Consider the following 22,715-nt stretch of genomic DNA (forward strand, 5'->3'; position numbering starts at 1 on the left):
AAAACTATTTTACAATGAAAATACATTGAAATTAAACCATATAGTTTGCACACCAATATAAGCCAAAACTACAATGAAGAGGAAATGCAGAAGAGAAAACCTCAGAAATCCTCATGTGGGCTTAAGCATAATTTTTTATTTTGGTCAACTAAAAGTGTTATTGGGCTATGGGTTTTGGGCTGCATGATCATAGTCAACCCGTTTGTGGCCCATACTCTGGGGTTTTTGAAACAAGTGTAGAGCTAGCCATGTCACTTGTAGTTTTTGCTCGCTGTATGCTTTGAAGACGGTGGGAGTTTTGATAGCTCCACAATGAGCTGCTTCACGGTATTGATTGTGTTTGCATTCGCCATTGTTATATGATCTTAGATTGAAACTCGTCTGACTTGGAGCTGGCATGTATCGCAGAGAAGGCTTGCGCGTTTTGGCAGAAGCTCCGTCGTCGGAGCTGTGGCGATCGCAGCTACTGGTTCTACTTTCCTCTGCTCAGATAACAACAGTAGTTTCAGTGAGCACCATAACCCTTTGATTTTTTATTTATTTATTTACAATTTTCGTGTGATCGTTAATTGCATGTACTTGTGATTTTGTTTCCTTTGTGCAATGTTCTAGAATTTCTTCTGTGATGAAGCTACATGTTTTAGTTCTAAGCAATCATGACTTGATTCTGTGTTAATTGGAACGCATATAGCATAATCATTCACCCACTGGTTTTAGCAGATTGGTGAAATGTAAATTTAGAAAAAAAACAATCTCTTCTTTTAACTAATTATCATATTGAGAGTTTGTTAATGTGTTTTTGTATATAGGCGTAACGGCGCGCGTCCCTCTGCCATTACAAGATTCACATTGCTCATTGCTGCATGGTTTGTTTCAGCAAAAACTACCTATTTCGGATGAATACGGTTTGTGCTCCACTACTGCTCCTTTGTTTTGAATTTGGGCATGTGTGTATCTCTCTATATATGTTTGTTTGTTTTACATATAGAAATTAAATTTTGTAGGAATACTTCCGCTGTCTTCTTATAGAGTCAGTCCCGTTCCTTCATCCGACATATCATCTAAGGATACTTCTGGGGATGTTGTTAGTGATGAAGGGTCAAAGCCTAGTGGTTGTTTTGGAAGAGATACTATTGCCAATGCGGCTGCTAAAGTTGGGCCTGCTGTTGTTAACATTGCAGTTCCACAAGGTGAGAGTTCGGGATCTCGTAGGCTTAACTGTTTGGAATTTTGTATCCCTTTGGGTTTACTCTCGTGATTAGGCTTCCGTCCTGTAGGTTTCCATGGTGTTACTACTGGAAGGAGTATAGGCTCGGGAACAATCATCAACCAGGACGGTACAATCTTGACATGTGCTCATGTTGTGGTTGATTTTCAAGGCGCAAGAAGTTCAACCAAAGGGAAGGTTTGTGTTTAGTGCTGGGGGATATCTCTCAAAATATATACTTGTGACTTGTGACATTGTGTTGGAAGATCTGTTACAAATATCTGTGACACAGATGTTATATCTTGTTGATTTAGTCCTCCAACGTATCTCTCAAGTGCGCGTTGACATGAGTGTTAGGAATTGCTTCCCCCCCCTCCTCCCCCCATAGATTTATCCATTTAGGTTACTGGTGTTACTGTCCTAGCCTGGTCTGTGGATTTGGTTGACACAAAGGTTGGCTTAAGATATGATTTGGGTTGGTCAGCTCTTTCTATGTCATGGTTTAAAAATACAATTATCCGTTCCCATCAAAATAAGGCTCTGTAAATTGTATTTCAATTAATTTTGGCATACCTTAATATTGCATAAACACATAAGCTCATTACAAGTATATACACTACAGGGAGTTGAGACTTGAGAGTGACAGGTGGGATCCTAATTTAGTTGTAGGCTTTGTGCTATAGCTTCTTGGCTGAATGATCAGGTCTTACTATTCTTAACTTGAATATGTTTAATATTATTAGCATCAGTATGTGCAAATCATCTGGCTTTTCGTACAGGAGTTTTTTGTGTGTATACAGCTTCTATATACTAGTCTAACTAGTTTGGCTCCATGAAGAGATCAGTTATTTAGCTTACAACCAATGGTTTATCTTAAAAATAAACTACATTACAGATTGAAATCACTTTACAAGATGGAAGGACATTTGAAGGCATACTGGTAAATGCTGACTTGCATTCAGATATTGCTATTGTGAAGATAAATTCTGAAACCCCTTTACCGGAAGCAAAACTTGGTTCTTCGAGTAGGCTTCGTCCTGGGGATTGGGTTATAGCCATGGGTTGTCCTCTTTCTCTTCAGAATACTGTCACTGCTGGTATTGTAAGGTGTGAAGAAAAATTTCAGGCAAAAACAGATGTGTCCTCCTATTTTAAGCTATTTCTTGTTTTAAATATGCCCTTTCAAATGACGGTTTTAGTAAACTAGAGCTATGTAGTTGTTTAGTGTTGTTGTGACCTCTTATGTTAATGAGACTTTTGTTTTAAATAAAGGCCCCCCTGGTTATCTTCTAGTCTGATAAGTTCTTGTCTTGTATTTTTCTTGTGTAGTTGTGTTGACCGCAAAAGTAGTGATTTGGGTTTTAGTGGCCTGCCAAGAGACTACTTACAAACAGATTGTGCTGTTAATATGGTAAGTCTTCCTCTTATTCTCCCCGTAATCCTCCCTACTAGATTTGCTTGTGGTGCACAGAACAAATCTTAAGTTGTATGTTCTAACGGTTTGCTTGTATGTTTTTATGTGTTTCTATGGTTTAGGGAAATTCTGGAGGGCCTCTTGTCAACATGGATGGAGAAGTTGTTGGCGTGAACATCATGAAAGTGCTGGCTGCTGATGGGTTGAGTTTTTCTGTACCAATTGACTCCGTGTGCAAAATTATAGAGCATTTCAAGAAAAGGGGGTATGTCATTGACTTTACAATTTTATTACATATGCTTTGGATGGCAGGATTATGTTTGTTGCAAATATTGTTTGCTTGCCATTTAGAAAGGATGTTTCACTTCTATAGTTAACTTTATGCAAAAGCTTTTATAATTCTTTATATTTTTATAAATACTAGAGAGAAGAGTCACCCCCCTTGTAATAAAAACAATTGAAAAAAGCTTTTTTCTCATTTGGAAAAACTGAAAGCTTAAATGCAAGATACTTGTGAAAAAAATGCTTTGAAAGATAGCATGTTAGCAGAAGGCGGGAAAGAAGTGAATGGGTAGCTACTATGTAATGAAAGACCTGGACAGATTTATTAATATGGGGAATATATAAATTTTCCATAAGACCATAGCCGACTGATTCACTATTTTTATGTCAAGTTCATTCTTGAGTATTTGGGTTCTGCCATGTGGAAAAATAAGTCAATAAACTTTATTTAATTTTGTCCAGGAGAGTAGTACGGCCTTGGCTTGGGCTAAGGATGCTCGATCTTAATGAGATGATTATTGCACAGCTTAAAAAGAGAGATGCTTCATTCCCTAATGTCAGTAAGGGCATTCTTGTACCAATGGTATGTCCCTTATTAATCCTTTTGTAATTCGTATATCCTTTTTCTGTGGCTCTTTGCATTCTTATTTGTGTAATTTTCTAATGTCTAGATTGCTTTGAGTTTTGAGAAAAAATCGGTTAAAACCTTGTTGGCAGAACTGGTTAGTAAAAATAATGAAGGGATTTTTGTTGAAATATTCCCTCTTTTGATGGCAATGCTTTCTGCAATAGCTAGTATTTCATTTTGTTGAGATTTCAGCTTTTCAAAGAGATTGTTTTAGTGAAGCAGTAGTCTGTTTACACTGTCACAAGCTTGGTATATGTAGTAGGCAGCATCCTTGAGCTATTGGACATTAGTGATGGAGAAAATTTAAATTGGTTTTTGGGATGGGATTTTATTAATGCAGAAGTGAAAGAATGGATATGCAGTTTCTGATGATACAATAATATGACCAACATGTGAATCTCCATATGAATTGTTATTCTCTTAATTGTAATTTGTAATCATTTATTTTCTGGGATAATTTGCTTAATGCTTTGCAGTCACTAATGCAAGGCCAGGATTACAATACTTGAAATTACTTGTTTGTCTGACTCATTGGGGAACTTGAATGTAACTAGGTAACTCCTGGGTCCCCTGGTGATCGTGCTGGCTTCCGTCCTGGTGATGTTGTCATTGAATTTGATGGGAAGCCTGTCGAAAGCATGAAAGAGGTATTGATATATTTTATATTACTATTACTATAATTTTAATTTTATCCTGATTATGGAGGTATGATAATTTGGTAGGCAAAAAATTGGACCATAATTTGATGTCTGTTTGCTGACCTTTTATTGGACGGTTGAGTTTTAATTGTTTACTTTTAACTTATGTGCTAAAATTAATTGAATTTACTGTAATCTCCACCGCCTATCAATTGACCCCTGAAATTATTATTTATATGATGTGAATTGATTGCTTATTTGTGTTTGTTTATGTTATGGTAGGTGATTGAAGTAATGAGTGACAGAGTTGGGGTGCCCATGAAGGTAGTAGTTAAAAGAGCAAGTGATATATTGGTGACTTTAACTGTGACCCCGGAGGAATCCAATTTCGAGTTGTGAAAGGCTGTAATCAACAAACACACACACACACAAAGGTAGGGTTGGACTGTTGGTTCTTCCCTTTGGATTAGCTTCCCTTGCCTTAGAATCAATTATGAAACCTAAAGCTGCTATAGAAGATCTTCCGAAAAATTGATTCTAACTTTAGAATCAATTATAGAAAGATTTCTAAACAAGCGCCAAGTGTCAAAGAAAATATATTATCCTCATTTTTAGTGATTTCTCCTATTGTTTTCTAGTTTTTTTTTTAATTATTTTTTATTCAATTCTAGGCATCTGAATGGATAACCAGGTGGTACTTTTCCAGCTTCCAGAGTCAATGCCGGCAATGTTTTTGAAAAGACCTACTCAGTTAATTGTTTATCTTAGTCTGTTGGATTAGTCTAATCTTGTTGGGAGTTCCTTATGTACGCCTTGAATATGTAGTGCTCATTTTTTTGGACATAAATTTTAAGGTGAGGCGATAATGCCTCAGCATAAATCTGGGAAAATCTCAAATTCTCAATGTTCAAAGAGTAGTACTGACACCAAGATGAAGACTGGGGCTTGTTAGATGTGAGATTTTGTCTCACAACATTACCAACCCCTTGGATTTGTGTAGTGTTAATATTAAACTATTGGATGTGGATAACTTTTATTTTTTTTGCTTTCATGGTTTTAAACTGCGTTTGAGGTCACATCGCCATTTATAGGTGAACACTCATAATTACAAGTCACATGATATTGTTGCTAAAACAACCTCGTGGTATAATATTATCTGCATATTCCTGATATGACAGTGAAAGACAATATTGACTTTTCATAGTGTTTCTTGCTTATTCAATCTTACACTAGTGATGTAATAATGGTATGCATTCACACATCCCTGATGCCTCAACCATATTTTGACTTGTATATGAAGATAACCCCACATTTGCACACAATTTGAAAGGCCAATTGAAGTAGGATAGAATTAGAGTACATAATCATTTATACTTATACTTATACTGATACACTCTTATTATCGCGTTCTATGAGTAGTTATGACAAATATTTACCTGCTAAGGGAAACTAACTTGTGATCTTCAAGTATAACATGAGGAGTATGTCATGCCAGAGTCATCATTCTTGAGTCTTTGACTTTACAAGAGGGAAACTATTGAGTCTTTGACTTTACAAGAGGGAAACTATAACCTAACACTCTTCAGGACTGTGCTTCTTTTATTTTTTGGTCGATTAGGATTGTACTTCTCACAGATCCTAATGCACTTACAACTACGCGGCCCTTGTTTTCTTAGAATAAAAGCATGTTGAAAATGGTTACGAGGCAAATCCAATCTATTGAAAATGAGGTCCATTAAATACCTCCAACTATTTATGCCTTAAACTCTATTTTTTTTTATCGAAGCCTTAAATTCAATATTGAAATCAAGAATAGGACTATTTACATTTCACTTATACTTTACATCATCGAGGTAATCTATAAAGGACTAATTATATATTTGCTCCCTATAGTTTAAAAAATGCGTAATTTTGTTCTTTATAGTTTCAATTGTTCTTAAAAAGTCTCTACTTTCAAAATTGAACAAATTTGAGTAGTTAAAACTATTTTAGGGAGCAAAGTCACATATTCCTAGAATTATAAGGATAACAAATGTAATCAGTCATCTATAATTTTGACTTTGCTTTACAATTATGCACGAAAGAAGAAGAAAATACCCACTAATTTTGGATTTAACTTAAAAAATATGGGCGCCTATACCTCAATTTTTTAGATGGTTTCCGTTTATTAGAGATTACTCATACATACGTCATTTCCGCTCAAGATGTTCAGCTCTCAGCGTGACAGAGTATATCAAGGTGTCACATTAATTGGAGATATGATCAAAATAATCATTATATAAGGTAACTGCACTCACCCTAAGACCATCTCCAATGGTTTCAACATTCAACACCCTCAACACTCCACTTTTTCTCTTCCCAACACTCCACATCACCTTCTCTCTCCAGTTCAACACTTCATTCAACTTTTACCCACTCCAATGGTTTTTCATTCATACCCCCTACCCCACCACTTTTTTTATTTCATATTTTGATTTAATTTTATATTTTTCTTTTTATGATTTCATAAAATTAAAATTTTCGATAAAAATTAAATTAAATAAACTATTATCGATTTAATTTAATTTAATGTTTTTTTATTATTTTAAATTAAATTAAATTAACGTAATTTTTTTTAACGTAAATTAAATTAAAACACTTAACAATTTAATATTTTTTTAAAAAAATATACACAATAATTTATTTTATTTTATTAACTTCAAATGAAAGAAAATAAACTAAGCACACAATAATATATTTTATTTGCTTAACTTAAAATGCAAGACAACAAACTAAGCACACAATAATTTATTTAATTTTCTTAACTTAAAATGCAAGACAACAAACTAAACACACAACACACAAATAACGTAATTAGTACGATACAAAACATATTTAATCATGATACATTCCAAACTTTGCCCAGATGTGCTTCACTAGATCTGCTTGCAGTTCGTGATGGACTTTTGGATCACGGAACTCGGATCTAGCACGCACATGATCCGCAAAAGCGGGTAACACCTCGGTTAGAAGAATTGTTGTGAATTGTTGATAATTGTTGGGAATTTGGTTAGAAGAATTCTGGGTGTTGAAATGGTACTTGTTGGGATCCATTTCAAAGCAAAGGGGATAATAGAAAGATAATAAGATGAATAAGATGATGGAAAACTTGGTTTTTTTTTTCTGTGTCCAAATCAAACGAACCAAGTCTCTATTTATAGAGAAAAAAAATAATGAATTTTGGTAAATTTTTTAATTTTTTTTTAATGAAATAATTGAGTTGGAAAGATTAGGATAAACGAAAATCGCCCGGACGAATAAAAATGTGACACGTGTAACGCTGCAGGCCCTCTCTCTCTCCTCAGGCGCGTGAGTGGCACGCCCCTGTCGGTGCCCAACGGTTGCGTGCCACGCGTCCCACGTCCGGATGCCCTGGGAGCCACACGCTGCCAAACCTGCAGCCCTACGCGCCTTGTCGGCGCGTGTGTGGCACGCACCTGGCGGTCACCAACCAGGGCGTGCCATGTGTCTCCGAACGCAGGTTTCAACACAGTTTAATTTTTTCAACTCCTCTCTCCCCCTTTCAACTTTCAACACTTTCATTAAACACCATTACACACCCATTTCAACATTAAACACTACCATTTCAACACCATTGGAGAAAGCCTAAGACCTAAGCTAACTTTTGAAGTAGATTTATGTGTAAACCCAAATCTAAGACCCACTAATAGGGCCTTGGCTAAAAATTACTAAGACCATCTCCAATGGTTTCAACATTCAACACCCTCAACACTCCACTTTTTCTCTTCCCAACACTCCACATCACCTTCTCTCTCCAGTTCAACACTTCATTCAACTTTTACCCACTCCAATGGTTTTTCATTCAACACCCTACCCCCTACCTCACCACTTTTTTTATTTCATATTTTGATTTAATTTTATATTTTTCTTTTTATGATTTCATAAAATTAAAATTTTCGATAAAAATTAAATTAAATAAACTATTATCGATTTAATTTAATTTAATGTTTTTTTTATTTTTTTAAATTAAATTAAAACACTTAACAATTTAATATTTTTTTTAAAAAATATACACAATAATTTATTTTATTTTATTAACTTCAAATGGATGAAAAGAAGCTAAGCACACAATAATATATTTTATTTCAAAGCAAAGGGGATAATAGAAAGATAATAATTAAGATGAATAAGATGATGAAAAACTTGGTTTTTTTTCTGTGTCAAAATCAAACGAACCAAGCCTCTATTTATAGAGAAAAAAATAATAAATTTTGGTAAAATAATTATATTTTAAAAAAAAAAAATTAATGAAATAATTGAGTTGGAAAGATTAAGATAAACGAAAATCGTCCGGACCAATCAAACGGAGCCACGTGTTGATCTGCAGCCCCTCTCTCTCCACTGGGTCCCACACGCAGGTTTCAACTATGTTGAATTTTTTCAACTCATCTCTCCCCCTTTCAACTTTCAACACTTCAATTCAACACCATTATTTACCCCTTTCAACACTAAACACCTCCCTTTCAACACAAAGATAGTCTAACACATAAATTCTTGTTGGGCCATAAACTTTTAGGCCTCGGCCTAGTTGTCTGATAATCTCTGGCTTTGGAGACAGCGGAACTATGCTATGCTTCTCTTGCTGTATGGTGTGTAGCTGTTGCTGAAGTTCAACGTTAATGGTTGTGATGAGCAATTTCTTGGTATCGATGCGTTCTTCTGCGTTAACATTTTGATCTCTCTTCAAAGTTCTAATCTCTCAAACAAGTCTCACTAATTGGAATGTTTGACAGAGAAAAGCTGGGCGGTTTAACGTGGTTGGAGCTGTGGCGATTGTGGCAGCTGGTTCAACTCTTGTATACTCCAAATCCAGTAACATCATTCATTCCAGTGAGAAACCAACCAAACCCTCATTTGTGTTTTGATTGTTTTCATTTTATCATTTGTTTTCAATTTGGATCATGTTTGTGTAGGGAAACTTGAACTGTCTTCTTATACAACTAATCCTGTTCTTCCATCCCTCATAGCATCGTGTAAGGAAGCTTCTGGAGCTGTTCTTGATGATTTGTCAAAGGCGGCGGCGGCGTGTGGTCCATTTGGCAGAGATACTATTGCCAATGCTGCTGCTAAAGTTGGACCTGCTGTTGTTCATTTTGAATTCCCACAATGTAGTCTGTGTGATATGTTAAATTTTAATTAGCTTTTGAAATTCCATGCCCCTTTTGAGTTTACTCTGATCATTATGCATCAATTGTGTAGATTTTTTAGGTTCTCATGTTGGATCTCGTATATGCTCCGGAACGATCATAGACAAGGATGGGACAATATTGACATGTGCTCATGCTGTGGTTAGTTCATCTAAAGGCAAGGTTTGTCTTCATGCTAAGGGGATGATTCTCAATATACTTGTAGCAATGTAGTGGTAGATCTGTTGTAGCTTTTATTGTGATGCAAATGTTAGTTAGATTTTCTGTTAGTTAGATTTTGTGCATTTGGATATTTCTCAAAGGTATGTCTCAACTCTCAAGTGCATTGACATGAAGCCAATTTCAAGGTAGAATGACACAAAGCTTATTTCTTTATAGATATATGTTAATGGTGTTAAATTCCGTACTCTTAACTTGGTCTGTGGTTTTGGATGATACAATGCTAGAAGGGTGGCTTAATTGTACTGCTTCACCCTTCAAAAACCAGAATCTTTTTTCTTTATAGATTTATGTTAATGGTGTTATGTTAAGGGTGACTTAACTCAGCAATTTCTAATCTTGGTTTGAAAATGCATTGATCAATTCCCAAAAGAATAGGATATTTCTAAATTGTAGTTCAGTTGATTTTGATTGCTTATAAAGCTGAATGGAAACAGGGTTCCTTCATTTCTTTGGGCATGCCTTAGTATTGCACAAACAAATCAGCTCTTCACAAGCACATAAGATAATATATTACTTATTGTAAAAAGTGACAGATGGGTTTAATTGTAGGCTTCATGTTTTAGCTTGCTTGGCTGAATGGTCGGTTCTTAATATTCTTAACTTGAATGTGTAATCTCTTTTCCAAGTATTACTACCTGCAAATGATTTTAGAGTATTCCTAGCATTTTTATTTTCTGTTCTCACTTGTTTGGCTCCATGGAGACATCAGAATTCAGATCTAAATGAAGTTATGAATCTAGACATTTTCTTATGGGACATACAACCAATGCTTGATCTTAAAAATCAACTGTATTACAGATTGAAGTCACTTTGCAAGATGGAAGGACGTTTGAGGGGAAAGTGGTAAATGCTGACACTGAGTCAGATATTGCTATTGTGAAGATCAATTCTGAAACTCCACTACCAGAAGCAAAACTTGGTTCTTCAAGTAGGCTTCGTCCTGGGGATTGGGTAATAGCCATTGGTTCTCCGCATTTCCTTCAGAACACTGTCACTGCTGGTATTCTAAGGTGTAAAGAAAAAATATCATGCAATAACAGATGTGTTCCTGTTTAAAGCTGTTTTCTTTTGTTCAGAATTATGCCATTTCATATGATGGATTTTGGATGTTCAATCTAAATGGTTTTTTAGTGCTGTGACCTATTACTTGAGCTTTAAACAAAGGGGCTCCTGGTTGTCTTTTGGACTAATGTATTGTGTCTTGTATATTCTTTGTGTAGTTGCGTCAACCGCAAAAGTCGTGATTTGGGTATGAGTGGCATGCCGAGAGAGTATCTACAAGCAGATTGTACAACTAGTAGGGTATGTCTTCCGCTCTTTCTTCCCATAAACCACCCTCCTATCCAACTAGATTTGCATGTGGTGTACACTGTACAGACAAAATCTCAACTTGCATCTTTGTTCAGTTTTGCTTGTGTGTTTTTATGTGCTTTTATGGTATAGGGAAATTCTGGAGGGCCTCTTGTCAACATGGATGGAGAGGTTGTTGGCGTGAACATCATGAAAGCAAAGGATGTTGATGGGTTCAGTTTTTCCATACCAATTGACTCCGTGGATAAAGTTATAGAGCATCTCAAGAAAAGGGGGTAAGTTGTTGATTTTATCTGTGCTGTTTTATGCATATCCATTGGAAACTAGGATGTTATTTGTTGCAAAATATTGTTAGCCTGCCATTTGTGTTATATCTAAAAGCTTCTACAATAATTTCTTAAAAAACAAATGACAGAAATACTCTATTAACAATTATTGATTTAATAATTTTTGTGTAGAATTCATACTTGAGTAGCGCTCGGCCATGTCAAGGAGTAAGTTAGTAAACATTATTTCATGTGTTTCAGGAGTGTATTACAGCCTTGACATGGGCTAAGGACGCTTGATCTCAATCACTCAATGAGATGATTGCTGAAAAGAAAAAATGCTTCATTCCCTAATGTTAACGATAATAAGGGATTTCTCATACCAATCTAATGTCCCTATTTGATCCTTTCTATATATCCTTCTTCTTTCACTCTTGAGATTCTTGTTTGTGTAATTTTTCAATGTATATATTTACTGAATGGAATTTTTATGCATTGTTTTCTTAGATAAATAGGTTGCAACATTGTTGGAAACACTGGTTAGCCATAAGTAATAATGAAGTGATTTAAGCTGAAATTTCTTCTGTTCTGAGTGCAATGCTTTGGTCAATAGCTAGTATTTCTTTTTCTTGGGATATCATGTCAGCTTCTCAAAGGTATTGTTCTAGTGATGCAGCAGTCAGTTCACACATTCACCATAGTTAGCTGCATTCTTGAGAAGTGGCTGCTTGTGGATTTTTGGGGCTCAGAATTAGGGATGGATGTTGAGAAAAAGGCTTGTTGGTATTTGCGAATGAAAAAGAAAATAGCAAATAGTATAAAACTAGAAAATGGTAAACTAGAAAACAGTGAAACCAAAAGGGCAGGTGGACTGGCATGACCTAATGTCTAATTTGATTAATGATCTATGCCTTTTGTAAATCAGCATTTTCAACTTCTACTTCATGGCAATTAGTCACTTAACTCCAGTTATTATAAAAATAGGTTCATTTGTTAACTTGAATAAACTTATTAGTGATAAACAAGTCCTTAAGACTGAAAATAGTCACTTGTTCAAAATTAGTGAATTAATTTCAAATTAATAAAGTGACCCATTACAATAATAGTTGAAATTTAGGGACTGTTTAGGGCAAAATTAAAATTGAAGGTCTCTATTTTAAAAAGACATAGCTTCTAGTGTATTTACATTTTTCTCTTTTATTAATGCAGAAGCATGGAGAGACCAGAAAAGGCCATTTCCTGCAGTTCCAGATGAGACATTAATATGACATGAATATGTGATTCTGTTATGGATCAAAATATTGAAGTTTATTAGAATATATTTTGTGTTATTAGGAGTATTAATTATTAGGATATATTTCTGTTATTAGAAGATAGGATAGTTAAGTTAGAATAGTTATAAACAGGGGAGTTCTCGTCAGGTTAGGATTATGTTGAGTATTGGAATTGTAGAGGGATTTCCCTTAGAAGGGTTCACCATTGGAAAGAAGGTCCTCCTTCTTGTAAATTCATAAGGATTGTTTTTCGTATATCATCTTATTCCTTCTTCATCTCTTCTCTCTTTGCTGTTAGGATAATTTAAATCCGCACTGATTCTCCACATGAATTGATTTGTCTTAATTTAGGTTATTCATCTGTAATTATTCTCATTCTCTAATTGCTTCTGTTCTGGGGATAATATGCTTTGCGTTTACTAATCCAATGCAAGCATTAGCATACTTGAAATTAATTTTTTGTCACTAGGGAATTTTTAAGTGAACTGGTGGTGATGTTGTTATTGAATTTGATGGGAAGCCTGTCAAAACTCAAAAGCATGAAGGAGCTATTGATATATTCTAATTTTGTTATTGAGGTACGGTGATTAGGCAAAACAATTGGTTTACAACTTGATGTGTCTCTGCAGTCTTTTATTAAACTAAAGAATGTTTGCAACTAGGGGTGGGAATAAGCCAGTCGTTCGTAGGGGCCTATGGCCTAGCTTACCACAGGCCCAGGCCAGGCCAAATTGGTAAATAGGCAAGGTTTAGGCTTTCTGAAAAGCCTATTTAGTTAAAAAGGCTAGGCTCAGACCATTCAAAAAGTCTTTTAAGCCTTATAGGCTAGCCTATTTAAGTAAAAATGATTAGTATTTTTCTACTACATTGTAAATATGATTAGTATAAATATATTTTACCATTGATGATGTCTATATATTAGAAATTTATCATAATATCTTGATATTATATACTTATTGACATTTTTATATATTTAAGCAAATTGACTTATATAATGTCTCAAAGTTATAAGTCTATTTAGAAATAAATATATAATGTATTTTAATACCTGAATATGAAGTGTGATTTTATACTGGCTCTGCGACTCTAGAAACCAACATAATCTCTCGTTTAGTTTCATCTCTATCTAATAGCTTATAATATTACGAGTCTGATTGTTGAAAAAGTTATTTTGGTAAAATTTAACCCGTTAGTTTATAAATTTGATAGCTTATGTATAAATAAATTTGTTAGCAAACGTAAAACTCTTGTTGTGAAACGGGCCTTTAAACATGCTACCAGGCTTTCGAGAAGGCCAGGGCAGGCTCGAAAAAAAGCCTTTGACAGGCCACAGGCCAAGCTCAGGCCTTAAGATTTTTAAACAGGCTAGACCTATTTATGCAAAGCCTACCTAGGCCCAGCCTATTCCCACCCCTATTTGTAACATAATCATATTGATTTTTATCATTAAACGTAATCAAATTAACGAGGCAATCTATTTAGTTAAAGTTCTTGCATCATTACAAACTCACTTGAGAAAACCATATTCCGTATCAGAATGCACGAGTGTCTACCACTTGATAGAGAAGCATGGCTAAATTTACAATATCAAAATACTATAAAATGATATTTGAACATTTTTAGGTCAATATCTAAAATGCATTCTCCATGCACACTCATCATATTGATGATTGATGATATATGTCCAACAATAATAGTAATCTATTCCATTAAATAAAATTTAGTTTAACATAAAATTTCATAACGATATGCAAATGTAATTTTTTTTAAATAACATTAGATTGAAAAAAATGTAAATTTAAGAAATGTACATGGTTTCGCATCATTAAAAAAGTTCTAATGCGATAAGGTATTCAAATTACAATTGACAAAAACTTTTAGGAATAGTTCATTACATAAAACACAAACTACAGTAATCTTGATAAAAACAAAAGGAACAACCATGATATGTATCTTGGAATGTGTTTGACATGTTATTTAAACTGAGTTGTAATTTGCTTGTCTAATAAGCTTGTTTAACCAAAATTCTATTTAGTAATTGAAGTTTTGAACAATAGTAATTAAAGTTGTTTCACTATAAGTTTATTTTCACCAACATGTGGTTGGCGAAACTAACACATGCTTAATTCCTCTTAAACAAGTTTTCATATTAGAATCTTATGCATAAAAAAATTAAGATGTTGATAATGGCTCACGACGCTTTTCAAAAAAAAATTAGTGGGCAGTGCCTCATATGTTTCTTCTTTTTATCATCATAGTTTAGTGAAAGCTCTCCTGTACTTCTTAATTGAAGAAATACATCTTGTAAAAACTTAAATACAATGTAATTAAAAATATAAATATTTATTTTTTGTGTACTTAAAATACTTATTACATGTATTTATTGTTGTGTATTTTAAATATTTGCTAAATTATTTATTCTTCAAATTAAATGTCAAGTATTCAAATTTAACCAAATCTAAAATCAAATTTACACAGAAAAATATTTTTGTCTTGTCTTTCAAAAAAAATTGTCTTAAAATTAAAATATAACTTTTTTTTGAAATGAAATTAAAATAGAACTTAGTAAAACGTTTTATATTATTTTATATTTATAGCTAGTTTATTGACTAGTTTTACCAAACTCTGATAGCTAATGGATTTTAATTAAAAAATAGATTTTCAACAAACTTATCAACTATTAGCTATTTATCGGCTATTTTTAAATAAAAAAATGTGATTTGTACTAATTGCATGCAAGTTATATAATTATAGCACGTTCCACCGCAACAATTTTTTTTATGAAAAATGTGGACATATCTTTGCTAGTGTTGAAGATGCTATAGCGCTACCATGTGAAACAGTAATCACAAATCACAATACATATTGGGTTCAATGCTTTATTGCGTCATTTGAACATTAAATCAATAAATCCCTTTTGATATGATATGAGCGACATTTAGTTACTTTTTGAGCTTGTTATAATTCAAGATGCTTAATAAGAAAAGTACTCATGTGATTGCATTGTCACACACTAACAAAAACAAAGGGTAAGCACAATAGTAAATTTAAGCAGCTATGTGGCGTTGGCTTTTGTACCACCAAAAATGGTTCAAATAAATAAGAACATCAAAAGCTAACAAGAAGATGCCACTGTCAGCAACATGAGAGTGCATTTTTACATTCTAGGACCTCAAAAACCTCAAACAAAACCCACGCTCGAAACTGTTCTTGGCCCCAATGTTTGCTTTTCCACATCCACAATATCCAACTGGTGAACGTTTCTTGTATGGTGTAAGATAGAGTATTGCGCCATTTTTTTCAAAGTTGATGGTAAGGCACGTAGCCTAGTAAACCAGTGAGGTTAGTCACAACATCGCTGCACCTCGTCAAAAGGGTTATCATCTGCTGTGATATATCAACTGGGGTTGCAGTGGCTGATGTAGTAGTAGTGGTGTTAATAAAATTCGGGCTGTTTCTGGGTGCCATTGCCAGTTCAAAATTACGCATATTATGTTGTGGGTTTTTCGTAGCAAGGGGAATAATGGGTGGTGGAAGTTGAGAAGTGACCTTTTGAACATTCTTACTATTAAAATCCATTGCAAAAGGAGGTGCACCACCATCATCAGCAAAACTAGCATTGTTGTAGTTTTTATTACCCACCATTAATTGCTCTCCCCTACTACTTTCTTCCCCACCTAACATGAATTTTACACGCGGGTTTCCTTTACTAATACTTCCATTACCAGCCACCTGACCTGGTTCATCGCCAGTTGATTTCTTCAGGCAAGATTTGAGCGGGATCGCTGGCTGCGGAAGAGGTTGATGTGATGATGATACTGATGCCGGGCGGTGAACCACAGGATCCTTGACTCGAGGTGTTTCATTGGTGCCATCATCTCCCCTAACCTTGGCAGCTTCAGATACTTCAGGTGCAGAATCCTCGGACTCGCGAAGGAAGCACCTTACACCCCCACTGCCAAATAAAGATTGGTTTGCTACAGAATATTTATATGCAGCCAGAGCATCAGCCTTATGCAGGAATACAACACGGCAAGTCAAGGATTTCCAAAATACACGAAAACCTGATTGATCCATCGGTCCAAAACGAGCAAACCTTGCCTTCAGCTCCGCAACAGATGGAAGGGATGTTTGGGGAGGAAACTTGATCACCAGTGTAGTCGGCTCAACTGTCTTAGATGGACGGTTCATCTTCTTTGCAGAGCCTGGTTTCACAAACTTGGATGGAGCCTGGGACTGGGAGTATGAGTCTGGTTTCACAAACTTGGCTGGGGCCTGGGACTGGGATTCTTTAGCATCTTCTCGCCGGGCTTCAGAAGCTCTCGAATTAGCCGCTGCCTTCTCTTCAGCAAGTGCCTTTAAATTCTTGATTTTCTTCAACCTTTTTGCAGCAATTTCCTCTTGGCGATCAGAAGGGGCCCTTTTCCGCCCAGCCTTCGTAGGATCATCAGGCCGAACAATGCGTTTTACAGGAGGTGAAGCTCTGACATGGTCATCAGGACTGTCAGATATCCTGATACTGGCAGGAGATTTAGTAACACGAACTTCAGGAGTTTCATTCTCTGAAGGTGGAGATAGAACCAAACTTTTTTGGTAAACAAGAGACCTAAACCGCAAAAAGAATTTCCGAACAACTGCAGGGATCTTTCTTACACTGCCATGAAAAGGATCCAAAGCAAGAGCTTGCAAATCACCCAAAAGTTGTGGCAATTCAGAATTAACATCTTCTAAGGTATCCATGGGCAGCAAATTACGAGCATTAACATCTGCCTGCACTTGTTCTGTCTGAAATCCCTCTCTAGGGGCCAAATCAGTTGAGCCAGGTTTTCCAGGAAGGTGTACAAATTTTACAGAAGTAGAATGCTTCTCAAGATGGTCTGACATAGGTTGTAAGTTTAAATCTTTCTTCTTTTTCTTCTTTCTCTCCCCAGTAGCGGAAGTCACAGAGTTCAAGTCACCTGCTGGTCGCTTATGGCCTTTTATCTTCTTCACTGCACTATTTTTTAGAAGCTTTGCTTTTACAATATTTTCACTTTTAACTGGATGCATGTCATTTCCTCCATCAACAACAGTCAGAAGTCCCTGCTCTGCTTCCTTAATATCTTCAGATGGTCCTGATACTTTCGCGTACTCATCATGTATAGCATCAACAGATATTTTGCTCTCCAGATGGGATGATTGAGAACTCTCATCAACAGTGCTAGATAAATCAGATCTACCCATGTTTTTAATTGAAACACTATCCTTTTCAAACCTATGGGTCATTTTGTCAGAAGATTCCTTCCCCATGTCAGGATGAGGCTTTGCATCTGAGGAAATAGCTTGGGATGTAAGACTATGCCCATCTGCTTGCACCTGACCTATCAAAGCTTCTTTTGCATCTGAAGTTGAAGCTGCAATATCAGGACTAATAAACCCAGCTTCTGTGCTCTTTTCTAAATTGTAAGGCATCACAGGCACAGAAGGAGTCCTCTTTTGCAATATGTAACCCCCAGCTGCATCAGGTGTCTCCTCCCTATATGCTACTTGCAAGGAGTTACCCGGATCGTCTCTCCGCTTAAAAAGGTACTTATCCTTTTTCAAATTGTCCTTGACTTTAACAGATTTGGTGCTCTTCCCACCACCCAAAGCTTCTGCTATCACCAATGGACCACTCAAAGGAGCTGGATACAAAAAACATTTTTTTTAAAAAAGGATAAGGGTAACATTAACATCACATGAAAAGCTTGAATAGCTAGAGAAACAGCAAAAAGCTTGGTATTAATTTCATATAATTAACATCTTTACATAAATAAGGGAATAAATTACAAGAGAGCTTACAATGTAAAATTAAATTAATGGTCAATTAAAGAACTTATTAAATGCAAACAGCCCAGTTACCCTGACGATCATAGGAGGCTCCACCATTCATGTGACTTTTTAAAAAAACGTGAAGCAAACTTAATCATATTAACAATGCTCTGCGAAATCAAAACATTATCCAAGAGACTAACAACAATAATAAAAACAATCAAGCCTAACCCCATTAAATTGGAGGGCTGGTTACATAGACCAAGTGGCATCATTTGGCTCCATAAAAAACTGATTTTTTGAACAAAGTCATTAAGATTAAGGACTTCTATAAAGGTTTCTCCAAAAAAAAAAGCTTTCAGTCTTCACTCTTCATCCACCACTTTTAATTTAACTATCTTTCATCTAATTTTTTCTCCCATTAGAGCCTCTGGTCTTCTCATGTGACTAAACCACCATATAGCCTCCGGCGTGTTTCTATCTTGTCATCAATAGGAGCTAATGAGCTACTCTAAACCACCATATAGCCTCCGGCGTGTTTCTATCTTGTCATCAATAGGAGCTAATGAGCTACTCTAATTTTCACCTGAATACATTCTTAACAAAATTACCATCCTGTATGCTCACTCATTCACCTCAATTTTCATTCTAACCCAACCTAATATTATTTCTTTAGATGATGAACCATAAAGTATGAAGCTACTCTAATTTTCACCTGAATACATTCTTAATAAAATGTATCTCGTATTTACACAATAAACGTCCCAGCTACTGAGCATAAATATGAAACATCTTAATGATTCAAACTTTATCATATTATAACATTGACCCTCAATCTCCACAACACTAAACAGAAATTATTTAACCAAAACACAATTAATAGGATCACAGAATGCATAGACAGTAGACACTCATAACTTCACTTTAGAATCTTCTTTGTTATCTAAGGGCAGTAAGTTATCAAGTCCCAAGACTTGCACACCGGCTCTCCGCCACGGAAATGGATTATTTGCAGTCAGTTTCTAATGCAATCAATAGTCACTGCGGTCAAGGAATCTCGGCCATTGGATAAAATTCAGACTACTCAAATTCTGAGATTTTACACATGATTTATTATACTGAATTAGGAACCATCAGATTTTCATATTACAGCCAAGGTCCCTTAACTGCAATGATTGCAGCAAAAAATAACTGCAGCCAAGCCGGATCCTAATTCAGTTCCAACAAAACTGAGAAACATATCACAAAACATTAAGGAGCAAGTTGAAGAAGGGAATATACCTCTGGAAGGATGCCTCACAGGTTGATGGAGAGGAACATTCTGTGGATGAGAAGGGCGTGATGGCTGCACCCCAAAAGCCTGTGCATAAGTCTCATCATATTGCTCAAACACAGCCTTCCGGTAAGCAGAAACCGTAGCCTTATTCATAATGAAACCCATGCTTCCATGGTTTCCGTCATGGGGAGCCAGGGCTATTTGCTTCACGAAATCAAGAGCTTTACTCGGTTCAAAAGCCTCCCTTGCCTTCGCAATCTCCCTCTCAGAATAGAACCCCGGTGGCTCATAGTCCGGCACATCAACAGAAAAGTACCCTTGAACATTTGTGGGCTGAAAATTATCAGGGTTCCTACACCTACAAACCAATCCAAGACAACGCCTCCTGCTAGCTTCATCAACAGCCTCTTCCACAGCCTTCAGAAAAGTCCTGGAATTCGTCTGCTGGGATTTCTCGGCGAAATTGGGACCAAAAGGGATAAGCTCCTCCGGTTCAAACCAGCCGTAACTGCAGTCACCGAAGAAAGCCACCAACACATGACCTTCCCTCCTCGATCGACGCACGGAAGGGGTCGCGAACGCTTCATTGAATATATGCCCTGGCCACCACGGGTGAGATTTCACCTTCCCCCACACCAAATCACCGACTTCAAAGCTATGCTCTAGATCCCTCCTCGTCGCTACTCCATTTCTCTCAGCAGCCACGTACTCATCGAACTCCGTCAACAGCGATTTGCTATCAGAACCTGAAAATCTCTCAGCACGCTCTCGATCCTTACCATCGGAACGAACCCTAACCGTGAACTCTTCAACAACCGCCGCGTCATCATTTCGCGAAACCCTAGCGGGAGGCTCAGTCGCCGGACCATGTTCAGACGGAGAATTGGGAGCTCCGTGAGTGGGTTGAGGGGTGGAAGAGTTGTCGTCGGCGGTATCGGTAACCGCGGCGGCGGGGTTGTCGGTGGGAAATTTTGAGTTGAATTCGGAAGCGTCGTCGCTCATCACTGGCTATGTGATATCGAAGGAAATGGAAAGTTGACGAAACCCTAGAAATAGAGTGAAGAGGGTGCCATTGGTGGAAGAGAGAGATGCAGATTTTGATTTGGGAGGGAGAGATTTGAAACCCTAATAATGAAGATTGGGATTATTATGAGAGCGCGCGCCACAGCAGAGAGAAGAGAAATGAATAAGAGATGTGCGAGTGCGAGCGAGCACTGTAACAAACGCAGGAATCGTGATTCATTTGTGTTTTATTTCTTCTATTTTTCATTTTTCTTTTAAATTAAAATGAATTTTTATTTGAATCCATGAGGTTGAAATACCAATCCTTAAAATGATTTTGTTATGAGTTTCAAAAAAAAATTATTTTGTGTTAGAAGGATAAATGCATTTCGAGATTGTCATTTTCTATATTTTTTGTGTTTATGCGTATACACATGTTCTATAATAATAGCTCAAGTGATAAGAGTTAATGACATATTTGAGTTGAAGATCGGGGAGTAAAAGTCTAGGGATAATAGGTTGTTCCACCCAACCCCAACTGTCTTAGATGCGGCCATCACCGCCCTAGATTGTCGCTGCGTACGCTGTCGAATCTTGATTGTGAGTGAGGCACGACCATGTTCTGGTCCGTGGGTGTTTCAGCACGCCTCTTCTTCTTTCATGGATTACTCTCAAATTTGTGTTGCCCCAAAGGCTTCGAGCGCCGTTGTTTCTAACAACAGTGCTGGCTTTTTCCTCTCACATCGTTGTCGTGTTCCTCCACTCTTGGTGTTTTGAAGCGTTGCGACCCTCTTTTAGGGTGACGATTTGTTGCAAGGAAACCAATCACATCGTTGTAGTGAAGGACCAGGTTCAACTAAATTGTTACAAATGGCGGTGAGATTTCCCCTCTACATGCCAGTGTATTTTGTCACAAGATGGAGGAAGAGAACACAAATTAAGTAGAGGATAACATAGAAAGTTCTCTCTTGTCGCACATTATGGACTCATTTGGAAATCACTCCATCCATTGGCTTTATGGGAAGTGATGGTAATGGTAGCTCTATTTTTATTGTGTGTGATGCAGGTACGCCTGAATCAGAGTGTACTAGTGTTGTCAAGCTGAAGTTGATGGTTCAGTGGATGCTTTGTTGATATTGACACCCTCGTTCAGTGTGTTGTGTATTATGAGGTGTCATTAAATGTAGTGTACAAATTTTAGTTTTTGTGAGTTTTCTTTTCATTGTTTTCTTTGATAGGATTGTTCTGATCTTGGCGTAGTTTGCTTTTTATTGCTTGGCGTTGTACTATGTCCATTGTTGGGAAGACTTGTTCCTCGACACTTGTTTCATTCAATAAAAAAATTGCTTTAAAAAGAAATTAACATATTTTTTTCACCAAACCAAAGTTTTATAGTGATACAATGCGATCATAATAATCCAATGGAGAGGTAAGTGCGAGTGGGGAAAGAGGTAATAACTTAAGTTTGGTGAGGATGGTGGAGAAGGGAGTGGGTGAAAGTGGTGGTCGGACAAGAAAAAAGGTGTGTATAAAAGATGAAACAAGAATGAAAATCTTATTCGGAAAATGAAAAAAACCCTCACTATAAATTAAAGGGAAACTCAACTAAGGTGGGTCAAAAATCCCTCACGAGGAGGGGAAGGGAAGGCCCCCACGATGAGGGAGACATAAGCTAAAACTGTGTTTAATTTGTTGCGAGATAATAGTGATACATCTCACATTGCAAAGAGAAAATAGGGGTTTAATGAACACAACACACTTAAATTTATGTTACATTCAACTTGAATAAGATTGTGTTATGTGTAAGATGGAAATCTAACAATTTACATTTCATTTGCAGATCTTATTCCATCTCATCTCTTCAATGACAAATGACTGTAGTATATATTATTGTTATGAGAGTTTATGCGCTGTTGTAATTTAAGTAAATATGAGATGCACTATAACTAATATTTTCTATATTAAAATTATTGTTTGAATTCTTAATATATTAATGAAAATGAGGATTCTGACCTTAACTCCTTTTAATCACATAATTTTGAAAATTTATCTTTAATAGGTTTATCTTTCATGGATTTGAATTTAAAATTCAGCAAAACAAAATCATCTCAATATCTTTTTTTTTTAAATCAGAATATATATATATATATATATATATAATATAAAGTTGATAGTACAGATAACACACAACGTGTGAA

The 22,715-nt window shown here is 36.1% G+C and overlaps 3 protein-coding genes across 5 annotated transcripts; 2 read left to right on the forward strand and 1 right to left on the reverse strand.

Moving 5' to 3' along the window:
• Positions 1 to 179: 179 nt before the first annotated feature.
• Positions 180 to 5,205, forward strand: LOC130731173 (putative protease Do-like 14). 2 transcript variants are annotated; one of them, XM_057583381.1, is made up of 12 exons: positions 180 to 327; positions 409 to 508; positions 810 to 905; positions 1,005 to 1,190; positions 1,263 to 1,405; positions 2,103 to 2,314; positions 2,537 to 2,618; positions 2,744 to 2,886; positions 3,366 to 3,486; positions 4,086 to 4,178; positions 4,452 to 4,603; positions 4,841 to 5,205. In XM_057583381.1, exons 1-11 carry the CDS (start codon positions 313 to 315, stop codon positions 4,566 to 4,568), a joined length of 1,308 nt encoding a protein of 435 aa, XP_057439364.1. In that variant the 5' UTR covers positions 180 to 312; the 3' UTR covers positions 4,569 to 4,603; positions 4,841 to 5,205. The 2 variants fall into 2 exon arrangements, with proteins under 2 accessions (XP_057439364.1, XP_057439365.1); XM_057583382.1 differs by having other exon boundaries at positions 1,278 to 1,405.
• A 3,465-nt stretch (positions 5,206 to 8,670) lies between these two features.
• Positions 8,671 to 12,725, forward strand: LOC130731177 (putative protease Do-like 14). 2 transcript variants are annotated; one of them, XM_057583385.1, is made up of 8 exons: positions 8,671 to 8,872; positions 8,963 to 9,059; positions 9,143 to 9,337; positions 9,429 to 9,538; positions 10,397 to 10,608; positions 10,819 to 10,900; positions 11,042 to 11,184; positions 11,437 to 12,330. In XM_057583385.1, exons 1-8 carry the CDS (start codon positions 8,849 to 8,851, stop codon positions 11,453 to 11,455), a joined length of 882 nt encoding a protein of 293 aa, XP_057439368.1. In that variant the 5' UTR covers positions 8,671 to 8,848; the 3' UTR covers positions 11,456 to 12,330. The 2 variants fall into 2 exon arrangements, with proteins under 2 accessions (XP_057439368.1, XP_057439367.1); XM_057583384.1 differs by lacking the exon at positions 11,437 to 12,330 and adding an exon at positions 12,385 to 12,725 and having other exon boundaries at positions 8,675 to 8,872.
• Positions 12,726 to 15,491: 2,766 nt separating this feature from the next.
• Positions 15,492 to 20,737, reverse strand: LOC130731178 (PWWP domain-containing protein 1). The gene is made up of 2 exons (XM_057583386.1): positions 19,521 to 20,737; positions 15,492 to 18,112 (listed from the first exon to the last, which is right to left on the reverse strand). The coding sequence occupies exons 1-2, from the start codon at positions 20,515 to 20,517 to the stop codon at positions 15,750 to 15,752; spliced, it is 3,360 nt and encodes a 1,119-aa protein (XP_057439369.1). The 5' UTR covers positions 20,518 to 20,737; the 3' UTR covers positions 15,492 to 15,749.
• Positions 20,738 to 22,715: the final 1,978 nt, after the last annotated feature.

The sequence above is a fragment of the Lotus japonicus genome, chromosome 1 (assembly GCF_012489685.1).
Source record: "Lotus japonicus ecotype B-129 chromosome 1, LjGifu_v1.2".
In the NCBI taxonomy this organism is placed as follows: Eukaryota; Viridiplantae; Streptophyta; class Magnoliopsida; order Fabales; family Fabaceae; genus Lotus; species Lotus japonicus.